Source organism: Loxodonta africana, chromosome X (genome assembly GCF_030014295.1).
Source record: "Loxodonta africana isolate mLoxAfr1 chromosome X, mLoxAfr1.hap2, whole genome shotgun sequence".
Lineage (NCBI taxonomy): Eukaryota > Metazoa > Chordata > Mammalia > Proboscidea > Elephantidae > Loxodonta > Loxodonta africana.
Genome location: NC_087369.1, coordinates 4,919,017 through 4,938,448, shown reverse-complemented (window position 1 = coordinate 4,938,448; position 19,432 = coordinate 4,919,017). Strand labels below are relative to the sequence as shown.

The 19,432-nt window shown below is 43.0% G+C and overlaps 1 protein-coding gene across 1 annotated transcript; it reads left to right on the top strand.

The window, feature by feature from the left end:
* The first annotated feature begins 2,669 nt into the window (after nt 1-2,669).
* LOC135228872 (zinc finger protein 883-like) lies at nt 2,670-18,363 on the top strand. Its single transcript, XM_064278017.1, has 5 exons — nt 2,670-3,116; nt 9,108-9,197; nt 14,349-14,475; nt 16,197-16,257; nt 16,773-18,363. Exons 1-5 carry the CDS (start codon nt 2,670-2,672, stop codon nt 18,238-18,240), a joined length of 2,193 nt encoding a protein of 730 aa, XP_064134087.1. The 3' UTR covers nt 18,241-18,363.
* The last annotated feature ends 1,069 nt before the right edge of the window (nt 18,364-19,432 follow it).

The window sequence follows — 19,432 nt, the reverse complement described above, 5'->3', positions numbered from 1 at the left end:
ACGTTCAGTAATTGTAGCCAGGCACAATCCAGTTCTTCTGATCACATGGCAAAGAAGGCAGTTGTTCATGGAGCCAATTAGCCACGTATTCCATATCTTCCTCCTATCTTGACTCTCCGTCTTCTGTTGCTCCAGGTGAACAGAGTCCACCTGTGTATCTTGGATGGCAGCTTGTAAGCTTTTAAGACACCTGGCACTACACAACAAACTAGAAGGTAGAACAGAAGCACCAAACGTGTCATTACGCCAATTAACTGGGATGTCTCATGAATCCATGGTCATAAACCTCCAAATCTCATGAGATTTAAGCAGCCTCAGCAAGAACTTTTGTTGTTGTTGTTAGTGTTGTGAATATATTACACAAATTTTGCTAATTCAAATTTTTACAGGTTCCAACTTATCGGTAGTTATTAGAATAATCGGCCATGCAACACTGCCCTTAATCAATGTAGTATTTCTATCACCTTTAACCCCATCTCATTTTCGTTTTCCTTTCCCTCTCACCTCAATAACCACTAATGAAATTTCTTCTCCACACATTTGCTTTTCTTGTCTTTTTACGGAGCCCTGGTATCGGAGTGGTTAAGCACTCGACTGCTAATTGAAAGGTTGGCGGTTTGAACTCACCAGTCACTCCACAGGAGAAAGATGTAACGGTCTGCTTCCGTAAATATTACAGCTTTAGAGCCCTATAGGGCAGTTCTATTCTGTCCTATAGGATTGCCCATGAGTCAGAATCGACTGGATGGCGGTGGATTTGGGTTTGCATTTTTACATCAGTCAAGTCGTACAGTATTTGTCCTTCTGCGATTGACTTATTTCACTCAGCAGAATGTCTTGCAGCTCCATCCGTATTGTAGCATGTGTACTGATAGTTCATTTCTTCTACATTTTGTTTATCCGTTCAAATGTAGATGGGCATTTATGTTGTTTCTACTTTTTGGCTATTGTGAACAGTGCTGCAGTGAACATGGATGTACAAGTCTCTGAGCCTTTGCTTGCAAGTCTTTTGGTTATGTAAGTAGGAGTGGAGTTGCTTGGTCACATGGGAGTTCTATTTTTAGTTTTTGAGGAACCACTACAGTTTTGCTGGAGGGCTTTACCATTTTGCATTCCAACTAGCAATAGGTGTTTCCAATTTCCCTACCTCCTAACTTGTTATTTTTCTTGATTTTTTTAATTTGGCTATCCTAGTGAAAGTGAAATAGTATGTCTATGGTTTTGATTTGCCCCTCTGTAATTGCTACTAAAGAGCATCCTCCTATTGAGTTTCTTAGAGCTATTTTTTACAGAAACTTTTACCCATGGAAGCAGCAGTCAAGAAATCAAATGATGAATTGGGCAAAACTATTGTAAAAGACCAGTTTAAACTGTTAAAAGCAGAAATATCACTTTGAGAAATAAGGTGCACCTGACCCAACCAACAGTATTTTCAGTCACCTCATATGCATAGAAAAGCTGGAAATGAATAAGGAAGACTCAAGAACTGATGCCTTTGAGTTGCCGTGTTGGTGAAGAATATTCAATATAGTATGGACTGCCAGAAAAACGAAGGAATCTGTCTTGGAAGAAGTACAACCAGAATGCTACTTAGAAGCGAGGATGGCGAGAATTCGTCTGACGTACTTTGGCCATTATCAGGAGGGACAAGTCCCTGGAGAAGGACATCATGCTTGTTAAAGTAGACGAAAGAGAGGAAGACCTTAAATGAGGTGGATTGACACAGTGGCTGCAATGATGGGATCAAGAATAGCAATGGTTGTGAAGATGGTGCAGGACCGGACAGTGTTTGGTTCTCTTGTACGTATGGTCACTATGAGTTGGAACCTACCTGATTGTACCTAAGATCAGCTGTGATTTTGTATGCTTATTTTTTTCCTACTCGTGTGTGCTCTATTAGACAAATAAATTACAAATATTCAATGCTCAATGCTTTCTTGGTTTGAATGCTACCTGGCCATATTACCTGCTTTGCTTGATAAATTCATGAATATTTTCGTTATTTTGTTTTACGTTTTCCCGTATGCCCAATGAATGAGATTAATGACTAGTTTCTGTGTTCCTATTGGACTTGTGCTGCTTCTCCTGCTCACCGGAAGCGGAAGTGTGCCTCCTTGGTCGGCGTCCGTCCGGCTCCTCCGGCGTGTGACAGCAACTGCTTCCTGGAGGCCTGTGTGTGTCGGTGCGTGGACAGGTGAGGTGGTGGGCACCAGCGCACCCCAGTGCTGCTGAGGGAGCTGGGAGACTTGCGGGGTCCCGGGCCTCCCGGGCGCCGGGGTCGCTCCCTGTGTGTGTCGGTGCGTGGACAGGTGAGGTGGTGGGAGCCGCTCAGACCTGTGCTGCTCAGGGGGCGGGGAGACATGCATTGTCCCGAGTCTTCCGGGCACCTGGGTCGCTTCCTGTGTGTGTCGGTGCGTGGACAGGTGAGGTGGTGGGAGCCGCTCAGACCTGTGCTGCTCAGGGGGCGGGGAGACATGCATGGTCCCGGGTCTCCCGGGCACCTGGGTCGCTCCCTGTGTGTGTCGGTGCGTGGACAGGTGAGGTGGTGGGCACCAGCGCACCCCAGTGCTGCTGAGGGAGCCGGGAAACAAGCAGGGTCCCAGGTCTCCCGGGCGCCTGGGTCACTCCCTGTGTATGTCGGTGCGTGGCCAGGTGAGGTGGTGGGCGGCATGGGAGCCGCGCAGACGTCTGCTGCTCAGGGAGCTTGGAGACTTGTGGGGTCCGGGTCCTCCCGGGCGCCGGGGTCCCTCCCTGTGTGTGTCGGTGCGTGGACAGGTGAGGTGGTGGGAGCCGCTCAGACCTGTGCTGTTCAGGGAGCTGGGAGACATGGAGGGTCCCGGGCCTCCCGGGCGCCGGGGTCCCTCCCTGTGTGTGTCGGTGCGTGGACAGGTGAGGTGGTGGGAGCCGCTCAGACTTGTGCTGCTCAGGGGCGGGGAGATATGCACGGTCCCGAGTCTCCCGGGCACCTTGGTCGCTCCCTGTATGTGTCGGTGCGTGGACAGATGAGTTGGTGGGAGCCGCTCAGACCTGTGCCGTTTAGGAAACTGGGAGACATGGAGGGTCCCGGGCCTCCCGGGCGCCGGGGTCGCTCCCTGTGTGTGTCGGTGCGTGGACAGGTGAGATGGTGGGAGCCGCCCAGACCTGTGCTGCTAAGGAACACGGAGACATGCAGGGTGCCTTTCCTCCTGGGGTCTCGGGTCGCTCCCGGCGTCTAATGGCGCGTCCCCACGTGTTGTGGACACACAGATGCGCGGTTACCTTGAGCTGCTCCTCAGCCCTCAGTCACTGCTGGCCCCTGCGTATATTTACCTTTTACTGAGCTGTTTCTGGAGGGCTGGGCACGGGGTCGAGGACTTCGTCTAAGGGACCTTCTTTGAGCCTCCAAACACCACTGCCAGGGAGCGACAATTTGTAACGTTTTACAGAAGTCGAATAATCTCGGAGAAATTTAATACCTCGCCCGTAGACAAATATCTACTCAGTGTTAGTGTCTGAACTCAAATGCAAATCTGTTGTTACTTCAAGGGGCATAGTGATCACAGTCTCCCTGCCTGAAACGGCTCCTCTTTCTTTTCTGTCCTTCATCAGGCAGGACTTTTGTTGAGTATTAGTGGTCCTGGGGAAATGAAGATTGTGGCGAGGATTATAACCTCCTCCTTTAATGGGTATATGTATTTAGGACTGATGAACAATCAACAAACATGGCTTGGAAATAGTACGTGCATTTAGGAGCATGTTTATCCCAGTTTCAGGAGGAAAACATTTAATACAGGCACCTTTCGAGGAATTTCTTGGGCGTTAAGGCAGAAATTTTCATCACGATTGTGTGAGAAACCATACAGCCAGTCGTAGTTGGTCCGATATAAAATGTGATGTTGCTGAACGGTCTTAATGCAGGCGACGAACGATTTATAGAGATGACACACCCTGGGTGTGTAGTCTGTGCTAGATTGGGTACTGGGAATTGAACTGTAACCTAACCACTCGGGTTCTTGCCCTGTCTTATTAGCCGATTGAAATAAGATGGACACTGACTGCAAGGGCAACAGAAAGTGGCAAGTTTATTGTCTGCACATACAAGGAGCACCTGGGGTCTAGTGACCTTATGGCCACGTGCTGGCTGACTAGGGGAGTCGGGGAACTTTTTGTTTCCAGTGGCCTCAGGGGTTGGGTTGGGAACCTGGAATCTCCTGCCTTTAGCCCTCCCCTGCCTATTTTGGGGTGGGGAGAGGGTCAGGTGAAGGATGTGATTTCAATCTGTGCATGCTTCAAGGTGTAACTAGGGCTAGTCAATGGACCCAGCCACTACCTGCTGGAACTTCCTGCTCAAAACAAGCTTGAGGTTAGCAGGACAAAGGGGGGAGGGGGGAGGGGTGTTGACTGGGGTTTTCAGTATGGCTGACAGCCTGTTTCAGAACCACAGTTTCTGCTACCAAAGAAGCACAGTCCTTAAAAGTCGATGGCTTCTTGGAGCACAAACCCTGCGTATTCCTAGAGTCAGAGCGGCGAAAATTAGGAATGAAGGGAAGGTGGGAGGCCCGTGTAACGCCACTAACGCATATACTTCAGATCTTAGAGGGTCAGCGACACTGCAGTGTTGAAAAGGTCCCTTATCTTGTATAATAATTATTTCACACAGTGAAAGAGTCTAAGTAGGGCGGCCCTGGGTGGCGGAAAAGGTTCAGATTATTAGCGGAAAGGTTGGTGGATTGAAGTCACCCAGATGTGCCTTGAAAGACAGGCCTGTCTATCTGCTCCTGAAAGGTCACAGCGCTGAAAACCCTATGAAGCAAATTTCAAGTGTCTGTATTTCAGTGTCCTGTTGGAGAAATTATTGAGAGTGCCAGTGCTTAATCTTTTTTAAAGTTGCTATTAAGTATAGTTCGTGTTTTGTGTGTACATATATATTCATTTATTAGTATGGAAGGAGTCTTTTTTTCACATATTAACAAGGTGATCTAGATCTAATTACCTTAAAAACCCAATTCTTTACACACTGCAGTTCTTGAAATGTGATTTTATTTCTTTAGGTTAGTACAGCCTGAGGTTGGTGTGAAATCTTAGAAATACCAGTTTTCCTCTCTACATCCTGACAGTATCTAAGGCTCTGTCTTTCACTTACATTCGAACCAAGAAACTAAATTTCTTTCTTTCTTTTTAATAGTGTCATTTCATGGTATCTCTCTGAGTGTGTGTGTGTGTGTGTGTGTGGTAATATATATATAACAAGACTTTTTCCTTTTTCAACCATTTTTACATGCAGAATTCAACGTGAATTGCTTTCACCATGTTGTGCAACTATCACCTCTATCAATTTCCAAGATTTTCCATCACCATTAGAAGAAAGTCGGTGTCGCCTAAGCATTAACTCCCCTCCTCTCTCCCATCTTCCCCTAGTAACGATTTGGTCTCTATATACTTGCCTATTACAGATACTTAAGTGAGATTGTACAAGATTTATACTTTTGTGTCTGACTTGTTTAACTTAGCATAGTGTTTTCAAGGTTCATCCATAGCGTAACATTTATGAGAACTTAATCTCTTTTTATGGCCGAATAAAATTCTATTCTTTTAATCCATGCATCTGTTGATGGACATTTGGTTTTTCTTACACTTTTTTGCTATTTTGAATAGTGGTGTTTGAACATTGGTGTAAAAATAGCTGTTTGCATCCCTACTTTCAAGCCTTTTGTGTATCTACTTGTTAGGTATCATTGAGGTAATTTTAGACTCATGGTGAGACCACGTGACAGAGTAGAGATGTAGTGTAGGGTTTTTTTTCCTGTAATTTTAACGAAAGCAAATCATGGCGTCTTTGCCACAGAGGCGCTTGGGTGGGTGTAAAGTGCCAACTTTTTTTTTCTTTAATTATATAATTTTATAATTTTGTTGTGGAGAATATACACAGCAAAACATACACTAATTCAACATTTTCTACAGGTACTGTTTACTGACATTGATTACTTTCGTCCAGTCACACAACTATTCTCACTGAATTTTTCTGAGTTGTTCTCCCCTTAACGTAAACTCAGTGCTCCCTAGGGTTCCTGTCAGCTCTTTCGAGTTGCTGTTGTCAGTTTGATCCCACACAGACAGTTTTCTAAAGAGCAGAATGTTCAAGGCTCATTGTTTACTAGTTAAGCTAAACTATTGTTCGATTTTAAGAAGACTCTAATGGATATTTTTGGTTTAAGGTTTAAAGATGATCGCAGGGCAATAGCTTCAGGGGTTCATCCAACCTTCATGGCTCCAGGAGGCCTGGAGTCCATAAGAATTTGAAATTCTGTTGTGCATTTTCCCTCTTTAGATCAGGATTCTGCTCTAGAAGTTTCGATGAAGATATTCCGTAATGGCAGCCAGGCACTCTCCTGTTCTTCTACTCTCATGGCCAATGAGGCAGCTGTTCCTGGAGGCAGTTACCACACATTCCTTATCCTCCTCCTTTTCCTGACTCAACTTTTTCCTCGGTTGTTCCAGGTGAATACAGACCAACTTTTGTGCCTTGGATGGCAGCTTGTAAGACCCCAGGCACCACACAGTGAACTAGGAGGTTAAATCACTCAACACGTTATTAGGCCAGTTAACTGCGATGTCCCATGAAAGCGTAACCTCAACCTCCAAAGCAAGGAACCACGTCCCATGAGGTATATGGTTGTTCATCAGCAGCCTCAACATCTGCTCTTTTTGTTGTTATTCGTACCGTCAGTCTTTTGGTTAGCAAGCGGGTACTTAACCATTTGCACCATCTGCACTCCTATAAGTGGAAATTTCTGGGTCATAGGCTATTCGTATGTTTAACATTTTGAAAAACAGGCACACTTTTCCACAGAGGCTGAACCATTTTGCAACCCTCCGGCAATTTCTTCATATTCTCCCCAACTCTGTTGTTTCTGATAGTAGCCATCCTCCTAGGGATGAGGTGGTGTGTCTTGTGGTTTGGGTTTGCATTTCCCTAATGACAAGGGCATTCATCATCTTTTCATGTGTTTATTGACCATTTGCTTATCATCTTTGGTGAAATGTCTCCTTCAGTTTTTTGCCCAATTTTACAGTTGTTGCTGACACTTAGGAGGTCTTTCTCTGTCCTGGATACTAAACCCTTATGGCATGTATGATTCCCAAATGCAGTGAAACCTGCGAAAGCTGGAACCTCTAAGGTGGAAACCTGTCAGAGTAGGAAAACTCAAATATTTTCCATTAAAGAAGTGACGAAAAAGTGGCAAGGCTGCGCTGTGTAAAAGGCGGAAAAATTGCAAGACCCAGAAAAAGAAGGCAATCCTGTCAAATTCCAGCTCTCACAGATTTCAGTGTACTTTCTCCCATTCTGTAGATTGTCTCTTCCCTTTGTTGAGAGTCTTAATTGATCTGTTTTGTCTTTTATTCCTTGAGCTTTTTGCTATTGTAGCTCAGAATCCATTGTTGAAAGCTAGTGTGTGGAGAAAAGAAAGGTGCTTCTTTTTTTAAATTGTAAAAATAGTGTATGAGTCAAAAACTTTAAAACTGCGTACAGTAAAGCCAATTATTAAACAGCACTTTTAATCTCAACATGGTGTTGAATAATGTGGTGCCTTCTATTTTCCTTCTCTAGAGATAGATTTTCTAGGAGTAGTCCCATTCTGGATTGGACTTTCGTTTGGAGACATGACCGTTGTCATGTTACTTCATGTCAAATTCAAGCCTTCATTCAAAACTACTGAGTTTTCCTCGGTGAGAATCTAAGAAATGCTCCTCAGATACCATGACAATATCAGCTTTTTTTTTTTTTTTCTTTTCCAGGGAAGAAAGCTTTCTTCATTTTATTAGTTTCTTTTCTCTCTCTCTCTCTCTCACATGCACACACGGTAGTCATTTAATTTCTTATTCAACGAAACAGGTTAAACCACATGAAGTTCCATGTTGGCGTTTTTCTGAGTTACCACAAAGGCAGGTTCACATGCTTCCTCCATATACGCCTGGGTGTTTACAAAGATCTAAAGAATTCACTGTAACGTGTACAAGTGTAAGCAGGGGTTCAGTTAAAATAAGGGATGTCTTCACTCAGGAGAAGTCTTCACACAGCCTTGAAAGTCAAGCAGAAAAAAAGAAGCTTTTCATCCAGAAGCTGACTGTAATTACCAGCCCCTGGTCTGCATCAAGCTCGTCCAGTCCCTTAGTACAGTAACCAAATGTCTGCTGTCAGACGTTAGAATCTGTGCCAGGAACCATTAATTATTTGCTAAAGGCCTCATCCGTGCCAACACTCTGCTCTTCCTCTCCTTTAGCTTGCAGCTTCAGAAGTGGGAATGCAGCCTGTTTCAGAGGACACAGTGTGATTGTTCGTGGCCAGCAGAAGACGGCCCACAGGATGAGATTCAGGCTCCTGGGTCCCAATGGACTCAGACACCAAGTCCTTCCCATAGCCCACCTGGAACACTAAGGACTGTAACGCTCTGAAACCTAACGTGTCCAAGACAGAGCTTTTAAAGTCTCACCTGAACAAATCTACTTCTCACCTGGCTTTCCCAGCCGGTAAGCTGCACCAGCCTTCATTCATTCACTGCATTCAGGGAAACAGTCCAAGCTACCGTGAGAGGGGAGCTCCCTTAGGAAGGCAGCTCTGAACTTTCTTCTCCTATTTCTCTTTTCAGAGGAAGTTACAGTCTCCACCCAGCAGCAAGAGGCAGATATCAACAATGTAAACCAAGCCAACTCTCAATCACATCCAGAAAAAATCCACATATTTTACCCTCTCTGACAAGACCCTCCACATCTGACTTAAATTTAGAACACCCTCATATTTCATAGGCTCTTGACATCTTTTTAGAAAAAACCTTTTCAGACATGTCAACATTTTCCCTGCCTTTCAGCCTTCACACCAAGTATTTCTGCTGATTAGAGGAAAACTTTTAAACACTAGGAACTCAATAATTCCTATAATTCTTCTCTCACTTCAAATGTCACCTCTGCAGAAAGTGCCCCTCCTCTCCCCTCAGTTATTCCCACTCATTTCTATGTTTAAATGTCATTGAGGTTTTCAGAATGAGGTAAATCCAATTGAGGTTGACATTAACCTTCATGATGCAAGTAAAAGCAAACTGAGTGCAATGTTCCATTTCCCTATGTGACAGACTTTTAGCAAGCCCAAAACTGTGAAGCTCTGCATTGTGCTGCTGGCAGCTTTCATGCCCTCTCTGCCCTGTTGGTTGCTTAAGGGTCTGGTGAGTTCACTTGAGCTGTGATGCCCATTAGCCAGGTATTGCTATTTCAATTAAAAGTAATTAAAACTAAAAGTAGAGTTCCTTCATTGCACTAGTCATATGTTCTGTGGTGAAGAGGCACCTGGGGCTAGTGGCTACCATATTGGACTGTACAGAAACAGAACATGTCTATCTTCACATAAAGTACTCTTGGATAGTGCTGCTGAAGACTATATATAACAGGTAATAATCTGTGTGTGTCCTCAATGATCAGTGTCAAAGGCCAGAAGGAACAAGAAGACAAAATACAGAGTGTCTGCCCATAGATTTATCATCTAGCTTGGGAGACAGTTTTAAAGAAAGAATGAAAAACTAAGGATATGTGATATCTGTATTAAAAAGACCTAACCCGAGAGTGAGGTTCAACTGCTTGAAAAGGGAAATTATTTCAGTGAAGATTCAGAAAACTGGGTTTTTTTTTTTAGCTACATACAGTGTTGTGTAGAGCTGATACCATTTTGTATGGGTGGGGGTGGAAAGAGTATTTCAGTTGGGAAAAATAAATGTGTATATCCCTGAGACAGCAGAGAACCCAGTATTATCCATTCATTGATGGAAGTCAGAGATGATTAAAGCAGAGAAAACAACAAGTGAGTGGTGAGGTTTGTGTGAGCTGGGTTAGAACAGATCGTTTAGAACTGTGCTGAATACTCTGGGCTTTTGGAAGGCCCATGGACAGCCACTGATGGGCACTGAGCATTTCCTATGCCACAGATAGAATTTGGAAGTGACAACGATGATTGAACGGTGTCAGGCAGGAGCCTGTTATGAACAAGTTAGGGAACATTGTGAGGAGGCCTAGACGCGGAGATTGATTGTGAATCAGGAGGATAGCCAGTAATTTAATAGAGGTGTGGATGGATGAAAGGGCATCCCTTCATAGACTGCTCATTCCTGTACATCACTGAATGCTTCTCACGGTTGAATGTCAATGTGCATAACCCCCGGATCTGGTTGAAATGCAAATTTTGATTGAGAAATTCTGGGATGGGACTTGAGTTTTCCACATACTGAACAAGCTCGTGGTTTATGCTGGAAATACTAGTCGAGAAATAATGATGGGAATTAAAATTAGAGAGCTGTATTACAGAAAATAAAAAAGAAGGAAAACGTGTAGAGGGGAGACACTCGTGTAAAGATCTTGCAACAGAGAATTCAATGACAGTGAGAGCAAGAAATGAAATAGGACTCAAGCTGGAGAGGGAGCAGGGTGAAAAGAAATAGGAAGTGAGGTAGGAGATGGGTCCTTCGTGAAAACATAAAAGTTTTCTGATTTATTTGTTGATCTGGTTAATATCAGAAAGAGAAAGTGTTCAGGAATCCCCCCAGATTTCTGAAAATCTTAGTGAGTGGTGTTCTCATGGTTTGAAAATGAAGGGGGAAAAATACCATAAAAGTCAACGGGCAGAAAGAAATGTTAGTTACTTCCAAAGGAACAGAAAAAATACTGATCAGATATTACAGTGTCATAAAAGAGATGAAAAAGTTTTAGAAAAGCACAGTGGAAGGTTTTTTACAGCACATAACTTAAAAATAAATGAACCAGGATGAGTTCATTGTCAATATATGAAAAGTATGTTTTTAAAATTTCACCCATGTTAATGTCAGATAACAGTGACATCTGACACCAGGAACAAAGGTACATAGATAAGCCCACAACTTGAACATTGAATCCCTAAGTCCCTGGAGGAAATCAGGTTCAAGTTTTGCACGCTGGCCAGGCCTGCTTGCTCCTCATGCTGTGAGAGAGGTAAATTCCTCCATGTGTGATCTTGTTGCAGAAAGGAGAGGCCTGTGGAGCTTCCTGAAGAATGCAGGTGTGTGCTGTGGGGGCTGGAGCCTGTTCTGCCTTTAGTGTAAAGGCCCTCAGGGTGGAGCATTGCCCTGAGCCTGGGAGGAGGCCAAAGGCCTGTCAGTCCCTGCTTCCTCCACACTGTTTCTTCCCCATCCTTCTTCCATTTCAGGCCTCAGGTGTGGTGCAGGGAGAACTAGTCCAGTCCAGGCAGCTGGGGACCTCAGGCGACCATCTGGCACATCCATCAATCACAGGGAAGGATTTCAATTGCTGTCACTGGTGTGTGGACCAAGCATTATTCATCTGCCTCCAGACTGCCCAGGCCTCTGCTTCCAGTCCTGTCCCTCTTCCTGGAAGTGGCTTCTTGGGGTCAGAGACGTCATTCCATAGACGCCCCGAAGATGGAGAAGAAAATGGTGAGTTCCACGCAGAACTGGGTTATCCTTAGCATTATGTGGGTGAGGCTGGATGTGAATTGTTGGGAAGCAGCCGTGTGCTGCGGGGCTGTGGTTTCAGTGAAGAAGACAGTGACAGAGGAGGCTGAGGAACTGAGCCCTAGGAGGCACCCTAATACCTTGCTCCACTGTCTCTGGGCCCTTCATCCCTACATACATGGCATTTGAAGATTTGAATACCTGGTGTCACCTTCCTTATGTGACTCTCAGAGGTAGCATCACACGGTGTTAATATCCCCCCTTCCCCCGTCCCGGTTCTTGGTGTTCTGTGTTGAATGACAGAGTCCTCTGTCCTGAATCTGAAGACGGAGCAGCTCTGGCTGTGGAGGCTGAGCCCCGACCCTCTAGAGCCATCCTTGTCCCATGTCTCTGAACAGTGGTCTTGAGTCCCCCTAGGCACTGGAGCACTTTGAGTCTTTAAAGGATTGAGAGGTATCATACCAGTTTCCTCCACTGCTCAAAAGTGTAAAATTACTCAGCATTTCACTAAGATTAAAAGCCAGATTCTTTTCAGTTGCCAACGAGTTCCCCCGAACATGATAAGCCCACTGACCCCAATCACCCCTCCAGATTCCTAAGACGGTTTTTCCTCTGCATTGCATTCGGCTCCAGCCACGTGGGCCTTTGGCTCTTCCTAAGACATCCAAGACACCTTCACACCTTCTGACCTGTGCTCTGGCTGTTTCCTCCTTCTAGAATGGTTTCTTCTCAAAGACCTGAATTCTTTTATAGAACACATTGCCACATGATAGTTATATATACATGTTTATGTATTTAAATTTACTGTCCCCACTCAAAGAATTTACTATCCATGTTCATCTGGGTGTTTGTTTTGTTCACTGCTGTATCTGCTTTGCCAATGTGCAGTAGTCTCTGTGTCAGTAGGACCTGAATCAATTTTAATGAATGAATGTGGCCACAGTTAAGGGTCTGGAGGGAAGAAGTCTTTTCTGAGACACAGGGCTTTGCCAGGAGAAGTATGTCCTGGTTGTATGAATTGAATAGAAGGTTTACCTTTTTCTCCTCTTCCTAGTGTCCTCCAGTACTTTAGTTTATCGACTGGGTTTGGGCTTTTTTTTTTTTATGGTGTTATTGGACGGTAAGAGCAAAAATAACAACAAAAGTGTATGCATATGGACAGAAATGGAGTTGTCAGCAATTTAGACTTCAAAGAGAAATTGACCTGCATTGTGATCCTGGCTCAGCAGAGTTCCATGTGGGAAACACTGAGGATGTGATTAAATGATCATCTCTAACTTTACTCAGCTATGACCTGTCTGACATAATATCTGCTTAGAAGAGTCAAGAAAGAAAAATCACAGTTGCTCAGTACATGGGACATTTCATCATTATTCTATAATAAATATCAGGGTTTTTGATGAGTTTAAAATATATAACCTCGCCCACTGCAGTGGAGGAGACCTTTGGATTTGGGCTCTGGTTCAAAGTTGTTGTGACCCCATCATACCAGGACGGATTAGAGATGTCATAGGCTGCTCACGTCACCATTTCCGTGACAAGAGGAGTCTTCTTTCTCTAAAATTACTCTGTTTTAGCACTCAGGGTGTCTTTTAGCAGCCTTTTCTCTCCTCTTGACACGAGGAACCCAACGGATTGCTGCTGTTTCAAAAAGGTCACTCTTACAGACCAGGGGATTCCAGTGGTCAGGGTTCAGGTAGTCATGGTTAGGTGCCTTCCAGGGGCTGCGAATGTGAGAGAATTCTGAAGCACAGCCCCTAGAGGCTGGTGTGTAAGTCATTTCCTAGGCTCCATGGGCAATTTAAGTGGTAAACCATCTGCATTTCAGCTTACTTATAAAATTAATTTTTTTGTGGTAGAATTTATACCTAACAAAATGTTTGTCCATTGAACAGTGTTTACAGGTATAGTTTGGTGACACTGATTGTGTTCATCATGTTTTACAGTCATCCCAACCAAAAACCAAACCAAGTGCCATCAAGTTGATTCCAACTCCTAGCGATCGTATAGGACAGAGTACCACTGCCCCATAGACTTTCCGAAGAGCGCCTGGCGGATTTGAACTGCCGAGACTTTGGTTAGCAGCCGTGGCACTTAACCACTAAGCCACCAGGGTTCCCAGATGGAAATGGTAACCTTTTCTCACTGAGCAAACACAAGGGTGTGCTGTTGTTGTTTCTGCAGAGGTTTTGCTCCTTGTCATCCTCTAACATTAGACTGTGTTTGTGGACCTATTACATTCCCACCTTGGGCCTTGGTGCTCTCTGTTGAATGAGAGTTTCCTGACCTGAATGAGCCACATACTTATCTCTAAGAGTTGAAGAAAATGTGACCAGCTCAGTGTTTGGGTTGCTAGTGTGTTGATAATTGGCCCCTGGTCCTCCCATGGTTGTGAGAAACAAAAGCAAAACTGCCCTTCTGCAGTGTTTACCAGTTACTCTACATCATCCTGTCTCCACCCGGTGCTTTATGTTTTGTTGAGTGTGTTCTGGTAGGGCTTACGGAAGGAGTGGTAATTGTTTGTTCTCAAGGAAGTGAAGATCTGAATGAGAGCATTTCTGTAATGTCTGCTATGTTTTCTAACCATTCCATACAGTAAAGAGAGAGGAGAATATGACTGCAATTGGTCACAGTCGAGATGTAGAGAGAGAATTTCAGTGCTGGAAGTCTGTGAGACAGAAAGCAATCAGTGAGGAAGTGAATGTAGTTAGTGAAGGGACGAGGCTGATGGCCATACCCTAGAATACACCTTGATAGTACACAGAACCTTGTGTCAAATCCCTAAGAATCCTCTGTTCCCCAGGACTGTCAGCCTCACCCTTCATTCTTGTACACACTGAAGTCCATGGTACCTTGCTGATGCAGAATGTGCCAATGTTTTAGGACTCAGTCGTTGTTGAGGACGTGGCTGTGGTTTTTACCTCGGAAGAGTGGGCTTTGCTGGATCTTACTCAGAGGAAACTCTACAGAGATGTGATGATCGAAACCTTCAGAAACCTGGCCTCAGTAGGTAGGACGAGATTCCTTTTTTTTTTTTTTGGTTTTCTATTATTCCTTTAGTGAACAAAACTATTTTACTCATTAAGTTTACTGCAGAATTTGGGCTGAGGAATGAGAATAAATCATTAAATAAAGGAGGCATGGTCCTTTGGCCCATAGAGCTCATGTATCTTGGCTTTCCGTGAACACAAAGCAGTATGTATTATACTTAGCTTTCATTTCTCTTGTGATTAAAAGCCTTGAGGCTCTTTAAGTGTTGTAAATGTAAGCACTGGCTTTAGGGGTCACTTTGGGGCACTGAGAGTATTGTATTTGGGGACCGCGTAGAGTATTAGTGTGTTCATTACAAGTTTCACATGATTATTTTGCTGCAAATCAACCCACACCTGTCTATCTTCAGAGACCCTGAAGAGCAAAGTATTGCCTCAATGTCAAGGAACTCCTCATTACTCTTCACTGTCTTCCCTCATGATAAGCGTTTCTTCATGAGCACCATGTCAGCTCTACACATATTTTCCCAGAGACACAACTTCACAGAAACCTGAGCTTCCTTTTCTCACTTTAGCAATCCTTTCACAGCTGCAGTTATGCGGATCCTTTTCCTCTTTTAATGTTACATGTATATCGTGTCCAGTGTATTTCTACTTAGCTCTAACTAAATTTGTTCATGCCTCCGTCACTGTAAAAGTTCATAGAAGTATGTCCTAGTAAACTGCTTCTAAACCATTGCTAAAGTGCTGAAACAGTGAAATGTGGCTACGTCTTTATTAACAGTGGTCTTTTTTCCCCAAATAATTTCTTTCCATTTGTTTCATATTGTGAACCTCAACTTGAATTATTGGGTCAGACTTTGGAAACCTTTAGGATGGAGAAAAGTTACCCTGCAAAGATATAATGGTGGGATACATAAAAAATAACACCTGGTCCTCCATGTTAGGAGAAATCTCTGAATCACACAGTAATAAAGATGATCATAAAAACCAAGAGAGACGTTTGAGGTGAGTTTCATTGAAAGAAGGGAAAACGGTGCTTCTGGAGAAAATCCTAAGTTGTGATGACATTAAAATACACATTCATATGCTGATGTGTCTATACCAAGGCTTCCAACTGTTTCAGGACAGTTCAGTAATTGCAAACATAAAGAAGGATGCATAGCCACCAAACTTGTTGCCTGTTGGATTTTGACGTGAGCAGAGAACACTTGGCAGTGCCCTGCACAAAGATGGTGTCCCACTACACTGCTTTGAATGTGTGTTGCTCGTCACAGTCCTGTTGTTGAGTGTTCTGCAGCAGGTTCCTGAAACTTTTTCGAATTCATGCAGATCGGATTATCGACAGTACTGTGGGGAGCAATGCACATTGAAAGCTGTGAGATTGGCTGCCATCTTTGTTCAGGGCTCTGTGGTTTGTTCCCAACACAGGTTGAAATTCGATGGGCAACCGGTACCCAACGCGAACACTGCCGTTATTTACTTTGGCAATTGTTGAAGCAATACAAACCAGTTTGAAGCCCTGATATGTGCTTATGCATATATAAATATATATATATATGTACGTATATTGTGTATGTATAAACTTTGCTGAAAACTTACTTGTTCAGAGAATTTTCACAATCTTTTCATAAATGTGTGTCAGACATTGAGTATTTGAAACATATTTCACTTAAACACAATGATCAGAAAGCCTCATATTTTAGAAAAACAGTGACAATTATTGTATTATTTCTGCTAGATGATTTGAACTATGAAACAGGAGAGAAGTCAAGCAATAAACTGCATGTTCGCTTTGTTAGGTAATGTTGAAGTGGAAATAATTGATTTCCAACAACATGTTGCCTGTTTTTAACAGAATTCATACAGTGGAAAACCTCCGTGAAAGTAAGGAAGACAATCCGTGTGGGAAACCCTTCAGCTGGATTCCAAATCTTACCGTGCAGAAAAGAAATCCTCCAGAAGTAAATCCTTTTGAATGCTCTGACTGTGAAAAAGCCATTATGGATCCCTCATCACATAACCACCATACTTGTCAGTTTATGGCATTTAGAGAAGCCTGTGGTGGTACCACTCCTATGAGATCTCTTAGTGGGAAGAATCCCCATAAGTGTGAGGTATGTAGGAAGGATTTCATTTGTATCTCAACTCTTAAGAGTCCTGTGACAACACTCATTAGTGACAATCAGTATAAATGTAATGAGTATGGGAAAGATTTCTGTAGTTTCTCGTCCTTTTGGACACATGTGAGAGGTCATAAGGGTGAATGTAAAGAAAGTTCTTCTAGTGACCCTTTATCCCTCCCTTTGTATAACAGAGATAAGCCTTATGAATGTAGGGAATTTAGGAAAGCCTTTAATTTTTCCTCAGCCCTCACTGCACATTTAGGAACTCACACTGGAGAGAGGCCTTATGAATGTAATGATTGTGGGAAAGACGTTAGACAATCCTCAAAAATCACTGTACATAGAAGGATTCACAGTGGAGAAAGACCTTATGAATGTAAGGAATATGGAAAAGACCTTAAGTGTTCCTCACATCTCACTAATGATAGAAGAACTCACCGTGGAGACAAGCCATATAAATGTACAGAATGTGGGAAAGCCTTTAGTCAGGCTTCATCCCTTATTACACATATAAGAACTCACAACGGACAGAGGCCTTATGAATGTAAGAAATGTGGGAAAGCCTTTAGTTATTCTTCAGGAATTGCTTCACATATGAGAACTCATATTGGTGTCAGACCTTATGAATGTAAGGAATGTAGGAAAACATTTAAGTATTCTTCTAACTTCACTTCACATGTAAGAACTCACAGTGGAGAGAAGCCTTATGAATGTAAGCAATGTGGAAAAGCCTTTAGGAAGTCCTCAGTCCTCATGACACATAGAAGAATTCATACTGGAGAGAGGCCATATGAATGTAAGGAATGTGGGAAAGCCTTTAGAGAGCCCTCACACCTCACCTCGCATATGCGAACTCACAGTGGAGAGAGGCCTTATGAATGTGAGGAATGTGGGAAAGCCTTTCGTCACTCAGGAAACCTCACTAACCATATAAGAACTCACAATGGGCAGAGGCCTTATGAATGTAAGGAATGTGGGAAAGCCTTTCGTCAGCTCTCAACCCTCACTACACATATAAAAATTCACAGTGGAGAGAAGCCTTATGAATGTAAGCAGTGTGGGAAAGTCTTTAGGCAGTCCTCAGGCCTCATGACACATAGAAGAATTCATACTGGCGAGAGGCCATACCAATGCAAGGAATGTGGGAAAGCCTTTAGTTATTCTTCAGCGATGGCTTCACATAGGAGAGCTCATAATGGTGTCAGGCCTTATGAATGTAAGGAATGTGGGAAAACGTTTAGATATTCTTCTAACTTCACTTCACATATAAGAACTCACAGTGGAGAGAGCCCTTATGAATGTAAGGAATGTGGGAAAGTCTTTAGGCAATCCTCAAACCTCATTGTACATAGAAGGATTCACAGTGCAGAAAGGCCTTATGAATGTAAGGAATGTGGAAAAGCCTTTAAGTGTTCCTCACATCTCACTAATCATAGAAGAACTCACAGTGGAGACAAGCCATATAAATGTACAGAATGTGGGAAAGCCTATAGTCAGGCTTCATCCCTTACTACACATATCAGAACTCACAATGGACAGAGACCTTATGAATGTCAGAAATGTGGGAAAGCCTTTAATTACTCTTCAGTAATTGCTTCACATATGAGAACTCATACTGGTGTCAGGCCTTATGAATGTAAGACATATAAAAACTCATAGTGGAGGACTTACGAATGTAAGGAGCGTGAGAAAGCCTATCCTTGTTCATCACATCTCACATCACATATAAGATCTCACTGTGGAAAGACTACTCTGTCAAAAGGGGGGAGTTTCATCCTTAATTCTATAATTTCAAACAGCAAATTTCTGAAAGTCAGTGATAAAAGAACAAAGTTTCTCAGTGTGTAACAAAGCAGTACTACCTCTAAGAAGGAGTCATTAGAAATCCTTTGTGCCTATGAAAGTTTCATTTTCACTATGGGGTCGTCCTCACCAGTGTTTGTTACTTTCTCAGTCCAAGCTAAAATTTACCTTTCGGAAAGTCTTTGACTGTAACAAATAAACCTGTAGGGAATACCCAGGAGCAAATGTGGTTTTATATTTGTTAATATTTTTATAGATGTTATTTTGTATACAATGAAATACACTCTTCTTGTATTTGGTTTAAGAGTGTTTTTTGAAAAAAATGGTATTCCATGGAAATTCCACTTTGGAATATAAGCTGACAGTTCCTTCGAAATCTAAACACAGTCCTCCCATTCTGATCTAGCAGTAATACTCCTAGGTATTTACCCACATGAGTTAAAAACATATATCCATATAAAAACCTGCTCACAAATGTTTATAGCAGCTTTCTTCATAATTACAATAATTGAAAGCACCCAAAATGTCATTGAATAGGTAAATCTGAAAACAAATGGTGAGACATCCATACAATGGTTTATTATTCAGTGATGAAAATAATTAAGCTATCAAGGTAGGAAAAGTTATGGAAGAATCTCAAATCCACACTAAGTGAAAGAAGCCGGTCTAGAAAAGCTACATCCTGTGTGATCCCAAGCTTATGACATTCTGGAAAAGTATGAAGTGTAGAGGCAGTACAAAGATCATTGATTGCCAGGGGTTTGGGGAGAGGGAGGAGGAACGAATAGGTGGAGCCCAGGAAATTTTTACAACTGTGTAACTATTCTGTAAGATATGTAATGATGGACTGATGACAGTATGCATTTGTCAAAACCTATAGGAGTATAAACACAAAGAGTGAACTCTGATGAAGTCTATGTATTTTAGTTGAAAACCACATCTCACTATTGATGTGCCCGTTGTTAGAAACGTATCCCACACCACAGGAATGCAACATACTAACAATAGGAGAAACACTGGTTGTAGGTGGGATGCATGGGGAGTCTGT

Bases quoted from the DNA above. Each gene is read 5' to 3' on its own strand.
- LOC135228872 (XM_064278017.1), top strand. From the start codon at position 2,670: ATGGGAGCCGCGCAGACGTCTGCTGCTCAGGGAGCTTGGAGACTTGTG. The intron at 3,117-9,107 runs GTGAGATGGTGG...CCTATGTGACAG, and splicing joins GTGTGTCGGTGCGTGGACAG to ACTTTTAGCAAGCCCAAAAC. The intron at 14,476-16,196 runs GTAGGACGAGAT...TATTTCTGCTAG, and splicing joins CAGAAACCTGGCCTCAGTAG to ATGATTTGAACTATGAAACA.